This window comes from Arachis duranensis, chromosome 5 (genome assembly GCF_000817695.3).
Source record: "Arachis duranensis cultivar V14167 chromosome 5, aradu.V14167.gnm2.J7QH, whole genome shotgun sequence".
NCBI lineage: Eukaryota > Viridiplantae > Streptophyta > Magnoliopsida > Fabales > Fabaceae > Arachis > Arachis duranensis.
The window spans coordinates 12,106,666-12,125,238 of NC_029776.3; the positions used below are offsets into that span (position 1 = coordinate 12,106,666).

An 18,573-nucleotide genomic window follows, 5' to 3' on the forward strand; every position below is an offset into this window, starting at 1 on the left:
TACTTGATACAATGGATCAGTTAGCGTGCTCTGTTTCTCTGAAGCGGGGTTTAGTTGATACGTTCAATAGTAGATCTCTTTTCTTTCTCATCAAGATTCACTACTAAAGAGTCAATTAAATTGTTCCTGCCAAGATTCAAAAAGGAGCCCCAAAGTCTCTTGCGTCACCAGGTGCTTATGGCATCCAGAAGGAAAAGAGGCCCAACAATGGCCCAAAAGATGCTCCAACCAACCTAGGCTCGGATAGCCGGCATAGCCCTAGCAGTAGAGAATCCCACACAAACTCCCCTCGCTCGGATACGGGTGTCATTCTACTTAACCACCAGCCTTAGGTTTAACTATAAATAGTTAAATACCCATAGGTGAAGTCTAAAATCAAGTTACACATTCTTTTAGTTATACACCATTACACCTATTTACTTTTGTATTTGAGTCCTTGCATGGCTATTTTCGTACATTGCTCAAGGACTTCAAGTCACTCCCGTTTCAGACCCAATTACCTTCACACTAGCCCAAGATAACACCTCAAAACAACGACTAAACCATAGTTACGGCGAGTTTAAGCTATATACTATAGAGGAACAATTCTTTTGCTCTTGGAATATAATAGAGTTAAGAGTATATACAAATAGGTCCCTAAAAAATTGTATCTGACGTTTTCGTTTCTAAAATAATTTTATTACGTTAAGATCTCTAAAATTTACAAAAATAAGATGTATAGGTTATTTTATTACACTTTTGAAAATTTATTTGTCCAAATAAAAATAGCAAAGTTGACTAAAGTAAAAACTTATATGTCCTATTTTTATAAAGTTTAGAAATCTCAATGCAATAAAAAAATTTTATAGACGAAAACATCCGATGTAAAATTTTTTAGAGAATTTAGTGAAAAGTTAGAAGAAAAAAAGAAAAGCCTCCATTGTCTAATGGATAGGACCAAATAATTTGCATTAGAGTATATACTCCAGAATTATTCACCCATCGTTACTCGTTTCCGCACCTCTCTTGATGCTGTTCTTTCTCACTGGTTCTTGCTATTCTCTTTGATTTATGCTCTTGTTCACGCCCTCTTAATCTGCCACATGATCAGCTCTATCGTTAACATTGACTCCTTATAAGAACATGCACCAGAGACATTAATCACTGCTGCAAATAGCTTCTTTGGTTCTCACACATTTCCTGCTTTCAATTGAGATGCACAACTGGATTTCGTTTTTTCTTTTTCTTTCTTCCCGTGTTTCAATATATAACAATGTATTAATCAGTTTATATTCAGGAGTACCTTCATAATTAATTAATTATAGGAATACAATTACGACCGAAGAGTTTTGTTAACTTACATATATGTTCATTATTTTGAATTCATAAAAATCAGAATACTCTGTCTCACTAAACTTTAAATAACCAAAGAGAGGGAGGAAAAAAATATGGAAACAGATAGAATTATTAAACTTTATGGTAACTACACATCTAAAACGGATACATCGATTGAACTGACAAGACTCGACGTTTGTCACGACAGGAACCATTTACCTTACAAAAGTAATGCAAACAATGACAATACCCCTTCTTTTGTTCTAACCGATGTTAGCTTTCGCCATTTAGTGCAAAGGCCTTTTTATGGGTTCAATATCAATGACCATTGGCAATGACGCCGTTCGATGTGGGAGCAAAACCATTTTCAATAGCTTTCTTTGCATAGAATCTGCGATACATGGAATCCACTTCAGTGAGATAGAATGTCCCTGGAGATAATAGGCTTGTGTCCTTGCTTGTGACATACTCCTTAGCACCATATCTATGTTCATTTAGCTTCAGAGTTTCCACGAATTTCTCTGGAGGAAACTGCGTAAAAAGAAACAATAAATAAATAACAAACATGTACTCGTTGGTTGTAAATTCAATTGCATAGCATAGCGTGACAAGCAAGAGAACAAAGGAGAACTGTTTTATAACTTCAGCCCCACTAAATGTTTCTGGATCCTTACCTCATGCCTTGACTTCAATTTTCCAGCAACATCCATTACTTCAGCAATGTTTGATAAGCTAAATGGATGCTGAGCATCGCGTAATTGCAAAGAAAACATTGTGGCGGTTAGGCCACTCCCATAGGAAAATAACATCACCCTCTTACCAGCCTGAAAATTATGAAGTTTAATTGGTCAGTAAGTTTTGAGCAATGTTAGTATCTATCTCTTTCTCTAAACCATTTTCTTTTATTTATAGCCGATCTACCCATTCATGAAATTATTTACTTTTTAAGAATGTAATGGTGGCTTAGACTACAATCATTCTACTCTTAATTATTTTTTATTATTTACAAAACAATTTTTCAGCTTTATTAGAGAGCATAAGACATTGTAGTAAGGAAGTATATATTTGACTCAGAGAGGTTAGAATATTCGCTCACCAACACGCTATATCTGTTATGAATAAGGGATGCAAATGCTGCATATATAGATGCGGTGTACATGTTGCCAACTTCCTTTGGTATCAAAGTAGTTGGTTGCACCTTGGCATCAAATAGAGGCTTTGCAACTTGCTGGGAAGCCTGCAAGTTAATGATAAATGCTCTCATCAGCGAAAATTTTCAATTCGATAAATGTAATTCACATATCGGCTATCCTATATATTCAAACACAAGGCAAAATCTACCAGGAAAAGTAATTATGAATTGATTGAAACTTAAAATGAGAGTACTGCTGCTTAGAAATAGACTCGTACCTTTTCGAGATCCCGGCTTTGGTAGCTCTCATCACCGGATAAATTTGCAAAAGGTTCCAGTTTTTGCTGGGCAGCTTCATCCACAGAACTGCAGTCATATTCAAATTCAAATTCAAATTCAGAACACTCGTAGATTAAGGGAAAGGAAATGAAATAAGCCTTTTTAGGGGGAAGAGAAAGGAAACCTTGGATCCCTTATGAAGTCATCAAACAACAAACGAGCGAAACTTTTCTGTACAAGCTGCAAAAGAGCAAAGTTTTAATGAGGAAAAGTGTCAAGGACAGGTATCAAATAGATTACGCAGATATACCAATGCGATACAGAAAGAAAGCCAACATAAGAAACAAATGGTTGGATGTCTAAGCTACCTTGTTATAAGGAGAGTGAAATACAAAGTATTCAGCATCGGAAAGAGAAAATGGCTTCCCATTGAGCTTCTCATATCTGAAGATAAATAGAGTTAGGTGATTGCTAGTTACTAATATTTTGATAACAGAAATTGCAAATACTGCGCATAGAAAATCAAGAGACCACTAGAAATAGAATTAGTTAGACACTTACTTGTGACTGAGTTGTTTATAGCATGAATCAAGAGCCATAAGGTAGCAAGTTTGAGAAAGTTTTCCATCAACAACCTACAAGAGAAATTATAAAGAGTATTATTGCAATGGATATCCTTAGATGCTCAGTCAAAGGCCATATCTACACACTAATGAGTTTTTAAGGATAATCTAATTATGACAATAATAAGAAGCAAAGTGAAATTATCTTTCAAATTCCATGATCCCAAAAGTAAAATCTTGTGACACAAAATGAAAAGCTTACTGGATATTCACTAGCAAGATTAGGCTTGTAAAAATCGTAAGCATGAGACATGTGGCTTGCCCTCAATTTGCTTTCAAATGCAATGGGAGCATCAGGACCAACAAGCATGGCAATAGCAGCAGCTCCTCCAGTAGGCCGAGCAGGTCCTTCGGCATAGACCTGAAAAACAGAAACATCCATTTCAGATGTCAGAGAATAACCCCCAACAATATAACATGTATGTTTGATTACGAAATGATCTTACAGCACTGTCGGTGCAGACAACAAGTCCATAGCGTCCATCCCACGAATTGCTCTCCACCCAGTTGACACAATTGAACAAAGCAGCAGTTCCTCCATAGCATGCGTTACTTGAATCAACCCCTTCTATGTCAGTATTTCCATGTTTCTATTCATTTCAAACAATTAATTGATTATTGCACAGGATGAGAATAAATAAGATATTGATGTGGTTAGAGAGTGAAAGAAAACCTCAAAAATCTGCATAAGAAAAGTCTTGATGGATTTGCTCTTGTCTATAACGGTCTCACTACCAACTTCGAGGCGCCCAATTTGTTTAGGATCAATCCCATACTTGTCAAGAAGAGAAGTAACAACTGTCAAACTGAAGGAAGATGCAATAGTTAGAGAGAGTGAGAGTTGTTGAGCATCTAAAATCTGAAATAGTACCTCATGGAGATGACATCTTCAACCTCAGTGCAGAATGCCATGCAATCTTGACCAAGTCCAATGGTGTATTTGCCTTTACTGGCACCATCATGAGCCTCCAATGCTTCCTGTTGAACGCAGGTGGGAGGGAAGTAGATGTCCATGGCGAGAATACCCACATTCTTAGCCATCTCTGCTCAACGGATCCAAAGAGAGAGAGTGAGGAGTGATGAGGTGTGAAGAGTGTTGGATGTCACATGTGAGTAAATGCTGCTGACTCATGTATTTATAGAGGGAATCAGGAACACAACCAACCACCAACTCACAAACTCAAACTCCACCCCCAATTGCTTACTTTTCTGAAAATGAAAAAATAAAAATAAAAAATGCATATTTCGTGTGCTCAACTGTGCGACAAATACAAAGCACGCCCTCTCTTTCTTTCCCTTCTCCATTTTTCACCAACACTAGTCACCTCCCTTTTACCCCCCTCCTCTCCTCTTTAACGCAACACAAATCTCTCTCTTTAATTCTTTCTAGTTTTATCAATCCTAACATGTACGTCTCTCACATCATCATTATTAATTAAATACAAAAATCGAATTTTCGAATTTATATATCTTTCATCATTTTAAAAATTACCAAAAATTATAATGTTAAATTATATTACCCATTTTACTTTCATAAAATAAAAATTATTAGCCTTAAAAAAATAACTCCGTAACAAAAACCTCTCATTAATTTTACCTACGAAAATTCCTTCACTTGTTGTATAGGTTAAAATTTGTTTGTTGGTAGCAATTTCTGCCACCAAACCTATTAAATTTTAATAAATGAATGGTTGTATGATGGAAAATAGTCAAAATACACATAATCTTTCTGGAATATAGATATTTTAACACTTCCCATAAAGTAAGAAATACAAATTTTCTATTATATTTATCACCGCCCCCTTCCTTATTAATATAGTACCTCGAAAATACGACTCTACCCAAAAGAAAATAAATGTGTTATATGTCGCTGGTTAACGCAATTCACCCAATTATTGATTAATTAGAATCGTAAGATAAATTACATTAAACCTGCGTGGACATATGAGGTATATACAGGTAGGCAACACGTGAATTTTTGTAAGCATATAGCACTCATGGGTCCGTGCTAGTATATTTATAGTTTAAAACTTTGAATATGAATCTCAATGAATTTAGTAACTTCAAGCTCTATAGTAATATATAGTAATAGTTATAAGCATAACTAGCTAGGACAGAAAAGAAAGAGAGAAGCCATGGTATGCTTAATTATTCAACTTTATTAACCATGTGCTGTTGCTATGCGGGCCATCATGCATCTTCCACTTTTCATCAATCTCATTCATGTGCCATGCTTCCGAATCACCATATACATATATGGTAACATGGCCTACCACTTGATTAATAAGGTTAATTTTTGCCATAACATGCACTCCATTCAATTCCATATTTCCATTCTAAAGGAGAGCGCGTAAGATTTTAATTTCTTGCTTCTTTTCTTCAAGTCAAAATTCGTATATACGAATAAAATTAAATATAATGAAGGATTGCATCATAGGTATATGTATGTATGTATGGATGCATAATGCATTATTTGACTGTCTCTCTTGTGGCAACCTAGGTTAGGGTCACGCCATTGACTTTAACACATACAATGATACAACTATTCTTGCCTTAGTGTATGTGCATGTATCCATGCCATATATTTTAAAATAATTTGGGTTGGTCTATTAATCAGTTTATTGATTTACTTAAATAAATATTGAAAATTCGAATACTGCATGCATAACATCCTATATTGATCTCTCGGACTAAAAAATACTGCGTGATATCCAAAACAATATTAATTTGATAAACAAAAGGTAAGTGTTGTCTACTTAATCCATGAATGAGACACTTACTAATGCTTGAAATTGGTACCTTAATATTGGTTTTTTTTTTAACTAAATTTATATCAATTACGTAATTGAAATTCACTTATTAACACTTAAATATTTATTTAGAAATTGACATAGAAAAGTTGAGCAACTCGTCCAACCCGGCCGCTGAAGAAGTCGCAGGTATGAATTTCTTCCCAGCCTCGCGATTCACATTCCCAATAATAAAAAAAAGAGCATTTGTATAACATAATCTTTGTCACATTATTAATTCGTGCACAAGAAACTATTATTTATTTGCCCTCACCTTCCTCGCTCTACACGAGTGAAACAGCCATTGTATACATGATTTGTTAAAATTGAAGACATTAGAAATAAGAAATGATATTTGTATTTTTTTCCCTACGTCTTCTTTTATTAGTAAATTTCAATGCAAAAAATGTGTAAAAATAGTATATATAAAGTTTTACTTTAGATATTAGAAGCCTATTTTTTACTTTTATTTTTATTTTTTTTTCTTTCCAGCACTTAACTTGAAAGAAAGCCTCTTGGACACGTAGTCTCCATTCTCCAATTCCTTTGCTGCTGACGCGCAGAAACCAAAATACATACTATATTATTGTTTGTGTATACGGAAAGAAATACATGGTTTAGCTTGATTTTTCATGATATACAATAATCATAAATTTTAGTTTGATAAATATTTATATAGTTTTACTACAGTTCTTTATGAGTCTAAAAATATTTATTATTATTTTTAAATTTGATATATGCATTGATAATTTCATGTACTTTTTTATATTATGATTGTACTTTGAAAATATCGATCTCTTATCTCTTACATTAGCAATAATGAATAATGAAACAAAAGAAAATATCATGCTTGCATATGTAAAATTTATCTTAATTTGGTTAGTAAATTCGTCATTCACTAAACGTGTCTTATACGATGATTTCATGATTTATTTTTTTAGTAGTTGTGCAATTTCAAGTTGTAGACTTGTAGAAACTAGTAGGTAAAGCTGTGCTTGTTAGATATTTTATAAAATCAGTAATTTGTGTACCTCTAGTTATTACTAATAAATTTTTTGATTTAATTTAAAAATTTTTAATTTTTGAATCACAAATTCAAATAGAATTAAAGTGTGTTTGTTTGTTATTGTGTAATTAAAATTGGGGACTCAAATTTTATAAAGTTTATGAGCAGTCGTGTTCTTTCCATCAAAGAACATACCAACTGCCAATATAATTAATTAATAATTATAACACCACCCAAATTAATTTGTATATTATCAAATTAGACCACAATTAGAATAAAAATTCTAACATTCTCCCACTTGATCCAACATTTGTTACGTATAGTTGGTAATTACATAGTATGCTTAAACAATTAAGACAAATTACATGAATTATAGTGATAGATTTTCATTAATCGAGTATTACTTTCTATATATTACAATGTAACATCTCCTAAATGAATAAACTCTTTATGTGGTATTTATGTAGGAATAAGCCCAATGCTTATTCTAGGTCCTTTACTGAATTTTATTTGTCATTCTCAATCATGTATGCACATATATACTGACCAAATAAGAAACAAACAATAATAGGAATTTCACATCCAAATATGTCATATAATATAACATAAGTTATATAAGTGACAATACAGAACATAAACTCATACTAGTAACATGATCCATAAACAATCCTAGTAGCGTGCCTTTTGTCAAAGGATCAGCTATCATCTGTTTAGTACTAATATACTCTATCTGTATCTCATTAGACCTAACTCGGTCTTTAATGGCTAAGTACTTAATATCGATGTGCTTACTTCGACTACTACTTCTATTATCCTTAGCCATAAATACAGCAGGTGAATTGTCACAATATATTCTCAATGGCCTAGAGATACAATCCATAATTTAAACCCAGAGATGAAATTCTTTAACCAAACACCTTGTAATGTAGCCTCAAAACAAGTAATAAACTCGACTTCCATGGTAGAAGTGGCTACAAGTGATTGTTTTGCACTCTTCCAAGATACTGTTCCATCAGCAAGCATAAAGATGTATCCTGACGTTGACTTCCTAGAATCACACATCCCGCCAAGTCTGAATCTGAGTATCTAACAATTTTTAAATTGTCGGTTCGTCTATACGTAAGCATGAAGTTCTTGGTTCCTTGAAGGTACCTTAAGACCTTCTTTGTAGCTCTCCAATGAATAATTCCAGGATTACTTTAATATCTTCCTAACATGCTAACAGCAAAAGCAATGTCAGATTTTATACAGACCTAAGCATACATTAGGCTTCCAACGGCTGAAGTATAAAGAATATTTTGCATCTGTTTCTTCTTAAATTCATTTTTGGGACATTGATCTAAGTAGAATTTGTCACCTTTCACAATAGATGCAACACTTGGTGAACAATTTTGCATTTTAAACCTCTCAATAACTTTATTAATATAGGCTTCTTGAGATAAACCTAAAATTCATTTATGTTTATCTCTATGAATCTTTATGCCAATGACATAAGATGCATCACTCATATCTTTCATATCAAAATATCTATAGAGAAATTGTTTCACCTTATGTAACATTACTAAATCATTTGTTGCAAGCAAAATATCATCTACATATAAGATGAGAAATATGATCTTGCTCCCACTAACCTTATGATATATACATTGATCAAAAATATTCTCAATGAACCCAAATGAAGAATCACATTGTGAAACTTCAAATACCACTGTCGGAAAGCCTGCTTAAGACCATACATTGCTCTCTTAAGCTTGCAAACAAACTCCTTACCAGCACTTGAGACAAATCCTTCGGGTTGTCTCATATAAATCTCTTCTTCCAAATCTCCATTAAGAAATGCCATTTTCACATCCATTTGATGCAATTTCATGTCAAAGTGTGCTATTAATGCCATAATGATGCAGAAAGAGTCTTTCTTTAAAACAGGAGAAAAGGTTTTCCTGTAGCTAACTCCTTTCCTTTGAGTAAATCTTTTGGCAAGAAGTCGAGTCTTGTAGCGCTCAATATTGCCTGATGAATCCTTCTTGATTTTAAAGACTCATTTACAGTCAATGGCCTTTTTCCCATCAGGCAATTCTACAAGATCCCAAACTTGGTTATCCGCCATAGAATTCATTTCATCCTTCATAGCATCTAGTCATAAATTGGAATTATGACTTTTCATTGCTTGTGAAAACGTCGTTGGGTCATTTTCATCACAAACATCATATTCAGACTCAGCAAGATACACTACATAGTCACTAGAAATTGCAGGCTTTCTTATTCTTGTTCATCTTCTTAATGTTGCATCATCAACCTCTTGTAAAGGTAGTGGCATAACAGGTTCTCCCTCTTCTTGAAGTTGCTCTTGAGCAATATGTACTTGAACAACATTTTCGTTACAAAGAGTTTGATCCTCCACCGTATGATCTACTTGAACATTATCTTCATAATGTGAAACATTAGTAATAGGTTGTTTTGCATTGACCTGTATGAGCATTGTATTAAACAATCACTCGTGTACATGGAGAGATTTGACAAACATTATCATTTTCAACAATTTTAAGAGGATGATTTCTCCCACTTTCTACATCATGCTCTAAAAACTTTGCATTTCTAGATTCAACTATTTTACTTGAATGAGAGGGACAATAAAATCTGTAACCCTTAGACTTTTCTGCATAGCCGATAAAATAGACACTTATCGTCCTTGGGTCTAACTTCCTTTCTTGTGGATTATAAACCCGAACTTCAGCTCCAAATACGTATATGATTCAAACTAGGTTTTCAACCTTTTCATAGCTCAAATGGCATTTTAAAAACTGCCTTTGTTGGAACTCTATTTAATATATATGCATCTATCTTAAGGGCTTCACTTCACAAGGATAAAGGAAGATTGGAGTTGCTAAGCATACTCCTCACCATATCCAGCAAAATCATATTTCTTCTTTCAGCTACACCATTTTGATATGGTGTGCCAGACATGGTGTATTGTGACACAATACCATGCTCTTGAAGATACTTTGCAAATGGACGAGGTGCTTGTCCACTTTCAGTATATCTCCCATAGAATTCTCCACTTCTATCTGATCTCACGATATTAATTTTCTTTTCGCATTGTTTTTCTACTTTAACTTTATAAACTTTAAAAGTGTCCAATGCCTCATATTTATTATGAAGCATATAGAGATACATATATCGTGAATAATCATCAATAAAGGAGATGGAGTATTTCTGACCACTTAAGGACATATCAGGACAACATATGTCAGTGTAATTATTTCTAATATGTCAGAACTCCTCTTAGCACCTTTTTAGACTTTTTGGTTTGCTTTCCCTTAATGCAATTCACCAAGTATCAAAATCAGTAAAGTCTAGAGGTTCAAGAACTCCATCACTTACTAATTTCTTCATTCTCTCAATGGAGATGTGTCCCAACCTTCGGTGCCACAATATGGAGGATTTTTCATTCATACCATTACCATGCATAACCATAAGACTAGATGGAACATTATTAGCTGAATGAACTTTAAATAAATCACCAATTAAAGTACCACATCCAATAATATTAGAATTTTTAATAATATCAACAGAATCATCATAAAAATTTATACATAATCTTTGTTTTACAAGCTTAGATAAAGAAATCAAATTTTTAGAAAAATCTGGAATATAAAAGGTTTTTTCTAAATCTAAAATACAACCAGTACTTAATATAAGTCTAAATGTTGCAGCAGCTTCCACACGTGAATGTATCCAATTGCCCATATAGATGCTCAGTTCACTTCCTATCAGTTTTTTTTCTTATGAAATCCTGTATGGTATTTGAAATATGAATTTCAGCACCAGAGTCAATCCACCAAGTGTCATGACATATTTCAACAAAATTAGATTCAAAACGCACTGAAAGAATGAGATCACAAAGGTTAGTACATTTCTTTTCAAGCCAAACTTTAAATTTTGGGCACTCCTTCTTCATGTATCCTTTCTTTTTACAAAAGAAACACCGTGCACCTTATTTCTTCATAGGATGGGATAAAATACCTTTTCTTTTCTTCTTATGAGCTTGTTTTTTACCACCCTCATTTGTCACTAATAGTGCACTTTCACCAAATTTTTGAATTAGCCTTCCTTCCTCTTGCACACACATCACCAGTAATTCATTAATGGACCATTTTTTCTTATGTGTGTTATAAGAAATCTTAAATGGTCCGTACTTGGCAGGAAGAGAATTCAAAATAAGATGCACTAGAAATGAGTCAGAGATCTCAACCTCTAAAGCTTTCACTTGTGCTGCAATGTCTCTTAACCTCATGATGTGTTCATGCACACCTCTTACACCGGTAAGCCTCATGGATGACAATTGTGCCATTAGGGTGCTTGTAAGTGCCTTACTAGAAGACTCAAACTGTTCATCAATAGCCTTCATGTAATCCTTGACATTCCTGCAATCAAGAATTGAACATCGGATACTAGTTGATATACGAGACTTAATGAACATCATACTTAAACGGTTGGATTTCTCGCACCGTTCGTATAATGCTACCTCGACTTGAGAACTAGCATCAGTAGGTGCCGGAGGCTCTTCCCTTTGAAGAGCATAGTCAAGGTCTGCACACCCTAAGCGAAAGAGAATCTTATCTTTCCATTCTTTATAGTTGTTACCATTTAACAAATGAATTTCAGATACAGTTTTAGATATCATTACTGCTGCAAATAATAAATCATGCTAACATTACTCAATTTTAAATAGGCACATCAAAATTTATAACATATGATAATACATGTCAATACAAGTCATATCAAAATAAATATGAATCATAGTGTCATTCAAATCTACCTGTGGACAAAGATTTTAACACACATAATATTCACTATATTAACTAAGGTATTGAAACTAGAAAATAAAATACTACTTCTTAATACCTGTAGGCTAATTAAGAAGTAAAAAATATTTTTTATTTCAACCTAATTATATGTGAATAACATAATAAATTCCTGTGGGTAAGTTCATTATATAATTCACAACAATTACAAATATATCATATTAATATTTATATAATTTTTTTAAATATAATTATTATCAAGGATGCTGTCGCTATTACTCAATAAATCATATATTAATCATAATATGATATGCAGCGGAAGAATTTATATTGCATGCAAAAATAATCATCAAATAAATAAATTCAGTAATATAAATAACATCAAAGTGGAGATGATCTAGTGGACAAATATTTTGGCAATATTTAGAAGATCCAAGTTTAAATCTCACTCCTACCAAAGTTTGAATTTTTATAATAAATTTAAATTTTGAAACCCAACAACTTCAACGTAAAAGTAGCAAGCATTCAATGTTATATAACAAACAAAATCCATCTATTGAAACAAGTTCTTTCTGTCTTCTCTCTTCCAGCTTCTTCCCTTTCTTCTTCTTCTTCTCTCTCTCTTTTTATTTTTTTTTATTTATTCAAGAATAAAAAAACTTATGGAATCACAGAAAATTATACTATTATTAAGAACAACTACGATACAAATTAGAAGATTCTTTTTGGGAATATTATTTATTATTCCCTCTTCTTATGTTATGTTAACTTTAATTTCAATGGTTTTTCTTACTTATTTCAAAATTCATACTATACATTCTTCTTTGAAAACAATTTATCAAAATAATGCACAGTAATTAAATTTTAAAATGGTAAGGCAGAGACAATTTGGCTCTGATAACACATGTTAGATATTTTATAAAATCAGTAATTTGCGTACCTCTAGCCATTGCCAATAAATTTTTTGATTTAATTTGGAAACTTCTAATTCTTGAATCACAAATTCAGATGGAATCAAAGTATGTTTGTTTGTTATTGTGTAATAAGAATTGGGGACCCAAACTTTATAAAATTTATGAACAGACTAACTGCCAATACAATTAATTAATAATTACAACACCACCCAAACTAATTACTATATTAACAAATTTGACCACAATTAAAATAAAAATTTTAACCGTCCTCGAATTGAAAATTTAAAAATTTGTCTGTCCCAATAATTAATTCTCGTTGACCACGCCCTATAGAGATCATTGAATCAATAGCAATAAGTCCTGTTTGAAGAGGCTCATATACAAAATGTCTCGAAATAATGCCGGGAGCTGGAGATTCGATTAATCGAAATTCAAAAGATGAAAATTTTCCTCGACCGTCAATTGGTTTAGCCAAGGCATTTATAACACGACCCAAATAAGCCTCATCAAATTGCTTAAGACAATAATGATTTATTAATTCTAAGTAAGCACTTCATATACATGCATTTCAATAAGATTCTAACATCTGATAATCAATAAAAAGAGTATTTAACACTATTCGCATAATTAACAAGTGTATGTTAAACAAAAAAAAATGTATTTTGCTAACTGATATTTTCTTATTTATTAATCCATAAGGCTACATAAAAACTAAGAACAACTTATCAATATTAAAAAAAATACTTAGTTTCTTTCTGAATTTAAAACAAAAATTTGGTGCATATAGATTTTTTTAGTATTTAAAATGGAGCTAAAAAATCCAAAGAAAAACACAACAAAATACTACATAAAATATTACGGGGTAAGGTAATTTCTTTTTTGCCTTTTTAGAGGATTTTTATTAATTCTGTGAATGGATAATTTTAGAACAAAAAATCTAAATGTAAATACTCTTTCTAGTTAAGCAATAGGCTAATTTATTACTTTTTCGATAAGTTTATACAAAAAGATTCTCCAATCATAGTTCTTCAGCTCATTTATCTTTCTAATAAGAGAATTTGGATGCTTATCTAATTTGCTATTTTCATTTAACAGCTTTACCACGCTCTCAGAGTCGCTCTCCATTATGGTGAAAGTAGCCATAAACTCACTTTGGTTGGCCAAGCCAAGGATGTACCTCTTATTCTCAAAGAGCTTAGAGGAAAATAAGTACACAACTTATTTCATATTCAAAAATAAACTTTAACTTTATTTCATAAATAAAAGGTACATGAGTTATTTATAGTAGTGGGAAAAGGAAAAATCTTCATAGCTTGTACGATGTGAGACTACTAATACATAACACAAAGTTCACTATCCTAAGAATATGAGACTTGTATTCCCTTATTACAATTAACTAATATAATTAACCTACTAACTCTACTTGCTCCTGCGCCAACATCTCCCAAAAATTTGGGTGCATATAAAATTTCTTGTGAATATATTGCTCATAGAAAAGAAGAAGAAGAAGAAAATTCATCTATGTTTAATTTGGGTTGGACTGGATATAGTTAGTGGGATTGGGACCCCTAATTAAGTTTTATCTTCCAAGTTTCTCACCATATGATTTGAGTGGTTTCAAATCTCGCTTCATTTTTTAATTCAATTTAAACAAATATGGAATACATTAGTTTATTGGTTAACAACAAACAATTAAATGAAATTTAGATTCGTTTAATTCTTGACCTATTAGATTGAAAAATACCATAAAAAATTAAATATAAAATAATTAAAATGAAAATCATAACTCATAAGAGACAATTATGGCATTATTATTTTATTTAAAGCAAAAGTAAATAAGTCTTTGTTTTTCATAAATTACTCTTTTTTTGTCTAGTAAAATTTAAATATTTCTAATTTTAGTCTTATAATTAGTTTGTTTCGTTAAGCTCAAACATACAGAGACGGATCCAAGGGAAGAAGTATAGATTCTGACTCTTGAAGGTTTGTTAATGGCCTAGAGAATGGGGGGTTGAATCTATAGTCTCCTTTTAAAACTTGTTTACTTTAACTTTGAATTGGATTTGGAATTCGTTGGCTGTTGAGTCTGTCAGGTTGATATTTCAGGAGATAATTTTATTTTATCTTTTCGTGATAAGATCGGAAATAGAGCAACTCTTCACTTTTGGATTGTTGTGATTTCTATGAAATAAACAAATTAGTAGACACTTTTGTTTTGTCTCATATAGACAGAAAACAGAAGAAGAGTAGAGAAGAGAGAATCACACAGTCATGTATCCTGATTCAGCCACTATGTGCAATGTGATCTACATCCAGTCTCCACCACAACAGTGATAGAATTTTCACTATCTTTCACAAAGATTACAATCAGCAATTTTTCTAGGATTTAACCCAATTCTATCTTGGACACACCCAACTTCTACCCAAGCTAGATTTGGCTAGGTTCACTAATGAACCACTATTTTATGGCTTATTTTAGATTGAATCGAGTGGATTTTATTAACTTTATTCACACTTATCCATATAATTTGCGTGTTTTTAAGTTTCCTTCCAAATTTTGTGCTATAGCTAAAAACATATTTCCTAGGCCTTAAAAACACTAATATTTAATCCTCTTTTATTATCATCCGATGCTGTGACGTGTTTGTTAAGTGATTACAAGGTTTATAGAGCATTCACTCCTTAGACTTTCAACCACTAAGTGCTCACTCAACTTAGTAAGAAAATTCTCTTAGGATCATGTGTACAAAATAGAAATACAAATAAAAGAGTTTTGACATAATTTTTTGGCTTTTTCTAGATAACTCTCTTTGCTTTTTTCTCTCAATGACTTTTCCTGCTACTTCATTTAGTGTCTTTTTTCATTGAAAAGAAATAAAGAAAAATGAACACTAAAGAATAGAAAGTTTAATATAAACTCATGAAGGAGAAGAAGGGATAGCTTATAAGCTATGAAGACCCAAACTTGTGTGCTCACTCCTTACTTCAATTTCTGGTTGTTTACCCCTTTTAAAGATGATTAAAGATTCCAAAACTTGAATTTGGCTTTGAACATATTTGACTTGTTTTTCTTTTCCAAATAACACAATAGCAGCAACACAGAGAAGAGATGGGACATCAGCAATGATTAAAATTGACATGCATTCTTACCTAACTGCTTTTCTTTCTTCTATTTTTCAAATTTTTTCAAAAATCTAAGTCATTCATCAATTCTTTGGCTCCAAGTTTTGTTTTTGACTCTTGATTTGTAGCAGAGTTTCATAAACTCAATTTTCTTCAAGTTTTCTATTCGATATATGCAGGAGAAAAGTATTTTCAACAAGTTACAATGGAAGTGCAAAGACAGAAAAGATTTTCTGATTCATCCGTTGATTTAATATTTGCTTTTGTGCCCTAGTCTCTGACTTTTCTTCTTCTTTCTCTTTTGTTACTTGATTTTGGCAATCACATTTTTCTTCTAGATTTGAACCTTAATCCGAGCTTTCTTTTTCTTGCTTGCTCTTGGAGCTCATCACGTGGGTTGGAGAGAGAAGAAAGATTATAAATTCGGTCACTTTGGCTTTGGTTCAGAGGAGAAAATCTTGCATCTTTTCATTTTGATCAGTGATCAGGATCAAATGTTATGGACCAACAAAGAGTAGAACGAAAGCTTTTGGTTTTAGGACTGAATTAGTTTGTTATTGGGCTTGTTACTCTTTTTGGCTTGTTTTTTGAGTAATATAAATTTCTGCACAATGAACAAACATATTACACACAAAATTGGGCTTTGACCCAAGTTAATAATGTTTAGTCATCATCAAATTATTATTTTATTTTTCAAATTCAATAATCTCCTCTTTAATGACAAACATTATAAAATAAATTATAAATAAAATAAATAAGATAACTTTAATGAACTTTCCTTTAATGATTCAATCTTTGAATTGAACTCCCCCTTACTTTCATTTGGTTGGCTCCCCCTGAATGTGAACTTATTTTTAACTTGTGATCAATTGTATTTATGAAAAAATTATACTCACAAATAATACCAAACACGTAAGATTAATTCTTAAAAATATACAAGCAACCTTATGTACTAATCAAATCAAATGAACCATCCTGATAAATCATTTTTTAGAAAATTTAATAAGCTGTCAATTCTCAAAAATCACCGTTCAATATCAAACAATCATAAAACAAATTTATCAATCAGAACAGTGAACAAAAAGTAATTTAATCATTTTGAACAGTACTAACAGCAACACCAACAATTCACTACAGTAGCATCAACAATTTATTTTTTCATACTCATTCCCCTTTTTGTTATCAAGAAGGTGAAGTGTGACCTGCACAAGAGTTGTTAGGCATAAAAAAATGTATCAGTTCAAAGTTAAATAACTACAAGTTACTATTACGGTCATCCATTAAACTAAAAAGTATAAACATCAGAAAATAGTTTTCATAATCAGCAGCAAAAACAAAGAACTAAACATCAGATCCCTCATTCTCAATTTTCAAGATTTCTTCTTCTTCTTGATCAAACAACATTTGGTCATCTTCCAAGGATTCAATGTACTTTAAAAGTACTTCAACTCGACTTTGAGATTTTCTCAAAGAATTCTCATTTTGAATGGCTAGTTTCCTAACTTGTTAGCTCGAGTTGATTATATGCTTGGTCAGATTCACAAATTCTTATAAGACATCTTTCACAATTTCATTGACTAAGTACTTGTTGGATGATGATGTACCAGCAGCTGATGGAGGAGGGATACTTTCATCTTCTTCTTCTTTCATAACAATGTCTCTTGCATCCTTAGTCCCTTTTTTCTTTAGTCTGTCTGATTGCACCACCGCCTTTAAGATATGAAGTTCTATTCTGTTGGGTCTCATTATTTAGATCAATACCAAAGTACTCAAAAAATAAGTTAAAACATGTCATATGGTAATGAAATATTTTTATCACTGCAGATGTAGTCATACATATGATGCATCATCAGGTATGCAAAGAGAACCAGAGTATCGCATAGAGTAATCTTTTCATAGGAATCACTTTGTGGCAAGAGAATATGGATAATAGTACGGTGCAATTGGACTTTAATAGGACCTAAAGACTGGTGGTTAAGAGTGACACCATCCATGAATGAAATGTTCTCACATATATTGACCAAAACATCTATATGTGAAATGCCCAGATTATTGTTCCACTTATCATTAGTGTAAGCATTGACACTAGTGTCATAGTAATCTAGGGCTTCACTAAAGAAATCTTTCGTCAAATGAATTTCGCGGCCCTTAACATACGAGTGAACAGATTCTTCATGGTAGTACATATTGGCATAAAATTCTCGAACCAAATTAAGTAAACTGGTTTTCGAATCTCAAAAAATTTTTTCCAGTCCAAATAAATAGTATTGTCAACAAAGTTTATTCCCTTCTTAGCCAGAGCTTTTAAATCAGCCAAATATGTTGAGCACAAGGGATGATTAGAAACAATAGTTCTATAATTTAAAATTTATGCTAGAGGAGAATCGAAGAGGATCAAAATGAGAGTGTGAAAGGTTACTGAAATGATATTTGAACCCAATAAGATCAGGGTTGTGTGGTTCTTTTACAAACTTAAGAAGGGGTCAACAATTATCTTTGGGTGTTCGATTTGAGGGGGTTGAACGTCCTTGAGGAGGAGAAGAAAAACGTGGAAGAAGAGACATGGGTGGTTCTTCCTCGGTCATGGA

At 32.3% G+C, this 18,573-nt stretch overlaps 1 protein-coding gene across 1 annotated transcript; it reads right to left on the reverse strand.

Annotated features, from left to right (window-relative positions):
• Positions 1 to 1,426: 1,426 nt before the first annotated feature.
• On the reverse strand, positions 1,427 to 4,500 carry LOC107488093 (hydroxymethylglutaryl-CoA synthase). The gene is made up of 11 exons (XM_016108789.3): positions 4,220 to 4,500; positions 4,022 to 4,154; positions 3,795 to 3,938; positions 3,551 to 3,709; positions 3,287 to 3,360; positions 3,094 to 3,169; positions 2,910 to 2,965; positions 2,725 to 2,812; positions 2,411 to 2,551; positions 1,989 to 2,138; positions 1,427 to 1,845 (listed from the first exon to the last, which is right to left on the reverse strand). Exons 1-11 carry the CDS (start codon positions 4,387 to 4,389, stop codon positions 1,633 to 1,635), a joined length of 1,404 nt encoding a protein of 467 aa, XP_015964275.1. The 5' UTR covers positions 4,390 to 4,500; the 3' UTR covers positions 1,427 to 1,632.
• Positions 4,501 to 18,573: the final 14,073 nt, after the last annotated feature.

Coding starts and splice junctions, on each gene's coding strand:
- LOC107488093 (XM_016108789.3), bottom strand. CDS start 4,389: ATGGCTAAGAATGTGGGTATTCTCGCCATGGACATCTACTTCCCTCCC. Junction 3,710..3,794: donor TTGTCTGCACCGACAGTGCT/GTAAGATCATTT, acceptor TCTGTTTTTCAG/GTCTATGCCGAAGGACCTGC. Junction 3,170..3,286: donor TATAAACAACTCAGTCACAA/GTAAGTGTCTAA, acceptor ATTTATCTTCAG/ATATGAGAAGCTCAATGGGA.